This window comes from Nicotiana tomentosiformis, chromosome 4, assembly GCF_000390325.3.
Source record: "Nicotiana tomentosiformis chromosome 4, ASM39032v3, whole genome shotgun sequence".
NCBI classification, from domain to species: domain Eukaryota; kingdom Viridiplantae; phylum Streptophyta; class Magnoliopsida; order Solanales; family Solanaceae; genus Nicotiana; species Nicotiana tomentosiformis.
The window spans coordinates 97346912-97352859 of record NC_090815.1 but is presented as its reverse complement, the minus strand read 5'-3'; the positions used below and the strand labels follow the sequence as shown (position 1 = coordinate 97352859).

The 5948-nt window shown below is 45.2% G+C and overlaps 1 protein-coding gene across 1 annotated transcript; it reads left to right on the top strand.

Annotated features, from left to right (window-relative positions):
• Nucleotides 1-4980: 4980 nt before the first annotated feature.
• LOC138910192 (uncharacterized) lies at nucleotides 4981-5667 on the top strand. The gene has a single exon (XM_070201414.1). It carries the CDS (start codon nucleotides 4981-4983, stop codon nucleotides 5665-5667), a length of 687 nt encoding a protein of 228 aa, XP_070057515.1.
• Nucleotides 5668-5948: the final 281 nt, after the last annotated feature.

Here is a 5948-nt window from a genome sequence, read left to right as displayed (position 1 = left end):
AGTACCCCAATAACCATCTCGCTTGAATTTCGCTACCAAGCCCAAATAGAACCGCATCGAGTGCACATACAACCAACAAATCACAACCCTTCGTAGCGTAGAAGAGTAACACATAAAATATTTCAGAATACGAACAATTCAAAAGCTCAAGACTGCCTTGACCACGGCTCCAGTTCTAGTTCTACCTTCAGCTTCTGTTTCTTATATAGTATATTGCGATTCTTCTCGGATTGGTATTGGGTGAGTATTGATGTAGGGAGGTAGAGTGATTACTTATGCGTCGCGTCAGTTGAATCCTCATGAGAAGAACTACCCTATTCATGATTTGGAGTTAGCTGCCATTGTTCTTGCATTGAAGATTTGGAGGCATTATCTCTACGGTGTTTCTTGTGTGGTATTTATGGATCACCGGATTCTCCAGCACTTGTTAAAATAAAAGGATCTAAATTTGAGGCAGCGGAGATGGTTGGAGCTACTAACGGACTATGATATCACTATTCTGTATCATCCCGGGAAGGCAAATGTGGTGGCAAATGCTTGAGTAGAAAGGCGGTGAGTATGGGTAGCCTTGTATTCATTCCTGTTGGTGAGAGACCTCTTGTAGTTGATGTTTAGGCCTTGGCCAACCAGTTCGTGAGATTAGATGTCTTGGAGCCAAGCCGAGTTCTAGCTTGTATGGTTTCTCGGTCTTCCTTATATGATCGCATCAGAGAGCACCAGTATGATGATCCTCATTTGCTTGTCCTTAAGGAAAGGGTCCAGCACGGTGATGTGAGAGATGTTATTATTAGAGATGATGCAGTGTTAAGGATACAAGTTCGGATTTGTGTGCCTAATGTATATGGGCTACGTGAGTTGATTCTCCAGGAGGCTCATAGTTCGCAGTACTCCATTTATCTAGGTGCTGTGAAGATTTATCAGGACTTGAGACAGCTTATTGGTGGAGAAGAATAAAGAAGGATATAGTAGGATTTGTAGCTCGGTGCCTTAACTGTCAGCAAGTGTAGTATGAGCATCAGAGACCAGGTGGATACCTTCAGAGGCTAGAGATTCCAAAGTGGAAATGGGAGCGTATCAGCATGGATTTTATAGTCGGGCTCCCATGGACTTCGAGAAAGTTCGATTCTATTTGGGTGATCGTGGATCGGCTGACCAAGTCCGCGCACTTTATTCCAGTTGGGACTACTTATTCTTCGGAGCGATTGGCTGAGATTTACATTCGCAAGATTGTTCACCTTCACGGTGTGCCGGTGTCCATCATTTCCGTTCAGGGCACGCAATTTACATTGTAGTTTTGGAGGGTCGTGTAGCGAGAGTTGGGCACCCAGGTTAAGTTGAGGATAACATTTCACCCTCAGACGGAAAGACAGTCCGAGCACACTTTTTAGATATTAGAGGATATGCTACGTGCTTGTGTCATAGATTTCGGGGGTTCTTGGGATCAGTTTCTGCCACTCGCATAGTTTGCCTACAACAACAACTACCAACCGAGCATTCAGATGGCTCCGTATGAGGCTTTGTATGGGAGATGGTGTCGATCTCCATTGGGTTGGTTTGAACGGGATGAGTCTAGGCTATTGGGTATTGACTTGGTTTAGGATGATTTGGACAAGGTTAAATTGATTCAGCATCGCCTTCGCATGATGCAGTGTAGACAGAAGAGTTACGCCTATCAGAAGGTTCGTGATGTTGCTTACATGGTTGGGGAGAAGGTTCTGCTTAAGGTTTCACCCATGAAGGGTGTTATGAGGTTCGAGAAGAAGGGCAAGTTGAGTCTTCGGTACATTGGGCCGTTTAAGGTGCTTCAGAGGATCAGAGAGGTGGCTTACAAGCTTGCATTGCCACCTAGTTTGTTAAGTGTGCATCTAGTATTTCATGTTTCTATGCTCCGAAAGTATATCAGTGATCAATCTCATGTTTTGGATTTCAGCACAGTTTAGTTGGATGGTGATTTGACTTATGATATAGAGGTGGCTATTTTGGATCGGCAGGTTCAAAAATTGAGGTCAAAGGACATAACTTCAGTGAAGGTGCAGTGGAGAGATCAGTCAGTTGAGGAGGCTACTCGGGAGACCGAGTGGGAGATGCAGATCAGATATCCACGCCTATTTTAGACTCTAGGTACGTTTCTAGACCCGTTCGAGGACGAACATTTATTTAAGAGGGGGAGGATGTAACGACCTGGACGGTCATTTCGAGAGTTGTAGACCTGTTACCCCATTTACGGCTCATTTTATGCTTTACAATTGTTATGTGACTTACCAGAGTAGTTGGTTCTGGTCCGGAGAGATTTTGAAATGAATGGAGATACTTCGTCAAAAAGTTGGAAGCTTAAGTTGAAAAGGTTGACCGAATGTTGACTTATGTGTAAATGACTCTGGAATGGAGTTTTTATGGTTCCTTTAGCTCCGTTGGGTGATTTTGGATTTAGGAGCGTGTCCGAATCATGATTTGGAGGTCCGTAGTGGAATTAGGCTTGAAATGGCGGAAGTTGGAAATTGGAAGTTTGACCGAAAGTGGATTTTGTGTGTACCAGGATCCGATTGGAGTTACGTTGGTTGTAATAGGCCCGTAGTGTCATTTGTGACTTGTGTGAAAAATTTGGTGTCAATCGGACGTGATTTGATAGGTTTCAGCGTCGTTTGTAGAAGTTGGAATTCCTTAGTTTCAATAGGCTTGAATTAGGGTGCGATTTGTGTTTTTGATGTTGCTTGAGGTGATTTGATGGCTCGACAGAGTTCGTATCATTTTGTAGGACTTGTTGGTATATTTGGTTGAGGTCCCCGGGGCCTCGTGTTGATTTCGGATGATTAACGGATAAAAAATGGGACTTAGTGCATTGCTGAAGTTGGGACTCTTTTGGTGTGATCGCACCTGCGAGGGATTGGCCACAGGTGCGATGCCGCAAATGCAGCTGGATTTGTGCAGGTGTGGAGCTGGACTGGCTTGGGGCAGGACACAGGTGCGAGGGGGTAACCGCATCTGCGAGCCCGTAGGTAAGAGCAAGGCTTCGCAGTTGCGGATTTGAGGGGCGAGGTCTGTTGCAGAAGAGGATAGTGGGCCGCAGAAGCACCTCCGTAGGTGAGGAACTGGAGCGCAGATGTGGGCCCTGGGGATTTAAGTGAGTTCCGCAGAAGCGGATAATTTTACTGCAAAAGCAGTTCCGCAGGTGTGGTTATTGGCCGCAGGTGAGAAAAGCTCGGACAGTGTGTTATAAACGAGGGGTTCCGATATTTTTCACCATTTTTAACATTTCAACTTGTGATTTGGCAATTCTTGAGAGGCTTTTCGGGGGATTCTTTGAGGCAAGTCATTTGTGGTATAATTTATTCAATAATTGTATTTCCCCATTGATTTTCTCACCTAGTTTGTGTGTATTTAAGGTGGAATTTGGGAGTTTGAGGCTAGAGATTTGGAGATTTTGATTTGGGGATTTGGGTGGTGATTTGGTGTTGGATTTGGGTGGCGATTTGCTTGGTCAAACCTCTAAACCTTCCAAACCTTCGACCTTCCAAATTTTGCCATAATGTGCCAAAGCCTTCTAGAAATATCCAAATGCGAATTCGGGCAAACGCCCAAGTCCAAAATACCATCCGGACCTAACAGAACCATCAATACTCCGATTTGGGGTCAAATACTCAAAAGTCAAACTTGGTTAACTCTTCCAACTTAAAGCTTCTTAGTTGAGAATCATTCTTCTAAATTAATTCCGAATAACCCGAAAACCAAAACTGGCAATTCACACAAGTCATAATACATCATACAATGCTGCTCAAGACTTCAAATAGCTGAACATAATGCAAATGCTCAAAACAACCGCCTGGGTCGTTAAAGTGATGTGGCACCTTCCATGCCCAGCGGATATAGGTGCACTACTATAACTTGTAGGCATAGGAATTTCATCTTTGGCATAGTCTGAATTCCCACTAAAACTGACAGATAGTGAAAGCTGTGAATTGGTAAGATCATAAAATGAGAATTTACTTTGTAACCCGAAGTTTATGTAAGGTTAAATACGAAATGGGAATAAAATATAAGAATTATAACTAAATTTATATGCGGATTAAAATAGAGCGTCCTTTCGGGGATAAAAGATAAGAAAGAAAATTGAAAACAAACCAAGTTATAATTGCGAATAATTCAATATTATGGTGGGATTTTGGACCAGGATACATCCTCCCGTCTTTGGAGGTGAACGACATGAGGACCCCCAGGACTTTATTGATCGGTAGACAAACTACACAACAAAAGGATATTGGAGTCCCACAAGGTGGACTTTACCACATTCAGCCGGAGGGCAGGGCTCGTAGATAGTGGCAGTCTTATCTTCTTGGCGGACCAGCAAGTTATCCTCCCATGACTTAGGACCAGTTCACATGCCTCTTCCTGGACAGATATATTCCACTTTCTCAGATGAAAGAGTTGCGATTTCAGTTCGAGCAGCTCCAGCAGGGCCAGATGTCGGTGATCGACTATGAGGCGAGATTCTCTGAGTCGTCTTGCCTTGCACTTATGATACTTCCTACCAACGCGGAGAGAGTGCAGAAGGTTATTGTAGGTTTTCACTCTAGTATCCAGGCCACTATGGCCCGAGAGGTTAAGATGGGAACTTCGTACGAGCTAGTTGTGGATATAGCTTGGAGGATCGACAGTGTCTGTCAGCGGAGCCGGGAGCAGGCGACGAGGAATAAGTGGTTATGATATTCTGGAGGGTTCAGTGGTGCCCCGGGTGGGGGCAGAGGTCAGTTTGTAAGGGGTGAGTCTAGCAGGCCCACATATCCAGCACCGTCGCCTCCTGGGGGTGTTCTAGTGCGGCCCTATTTCAGCGCCATGCCAGAGAGCTCCTACCGCGCACCAGCCATTCAGGGTTCCTCTGGTGAGTATTCAGGCCATCAGGGTCAGACTTTAGGTCAGTAGTCCACCGTACCGAGGGGTTGTTTTGAGTGTAGGGATCTTAGTCATGTGAGGAGGTACTGCCCCATGCTTCGGGGCAAGGCAGTGCAGCAGGGTCAACAGCCTATGATTATAGCACCAACTGCCACACCAGCCATCCGGCTGATCAGAGGCGGAGGACAAGTGTGTAGGGTGCGTCCTAGAGGTGGAGGCCAGCCATGTGGCACTCCAGCCAGATTTTATGCCTTTCTAGCCAGACCAGATGCAATAAACTTAGATGCCGTGATCACATGTATTATTTCTATCTACGGTAGAGATGCTTCAGTACTATTTGATTCAGGGTCTACATATTCGTATGTTTCATCTCTGTTTGCTCATTTCCTGGGTGTTCCTCGCAAGTCCTTGGGTATTCCTATTTATGTGTCCACTCTAGTTAGTGATTCAGTTGTTGTGGATCGGGTCTATATGTCCTGTATTATGACTTTCTGTGGTTATGAGACTAGACCGAATCTTCTGTTGGTTGATATGACCGACTTTGAGGTCATCCTGGGCATGGATTGGTTGTCCCCATATCACGCCATCCTTGATTTCCATGCCAAGACGGTTACCTTGGCTATGCCAGAGTTTCCTAGATTGGAGTGGAAGGGTTCGTCTGTCAATGCATCTAGTCGAGTTATCTCTTTTCTGAAGGCTCGACACATGGTCGCGAAGGGTTGTTTAGCTTATCGAGCTTATGTTCAGGATACTATTACCGAGACTCCAACAATTGATTGAGTGCCCATGGTCCGGGAGTTCTCCGATGTGTTTACTTCTGATCTTCTGGGCATGCCACCAGATCATGATATCGATTTCTGTATTGATTTGGCTCCAGGTAACCAGCCTATATCTATTCCATCATACCATTGGGCTCCGAGGGAGTTGAAGGAGCTGAAAGAACAACTTGAGGAGTTTCTAGCAAAGGGGTTTGTCAGACCGAGTGTGTTGCCTTGGGGTGCACCGGTGTTATTTGTGAAGAAAATAGATGGGACTATGCGGATGTGCATTGATTACCGCCA

Excerpts from the sequence above, each read along its gene's own strand:
- LOC138910192 (XM_070201414.1), top strand. The coding sequence starts at position 4,981 with ATGCTTCGGGGCAAGGCAGTGCAGCAGGGTCAACAGCCTATGATTATA.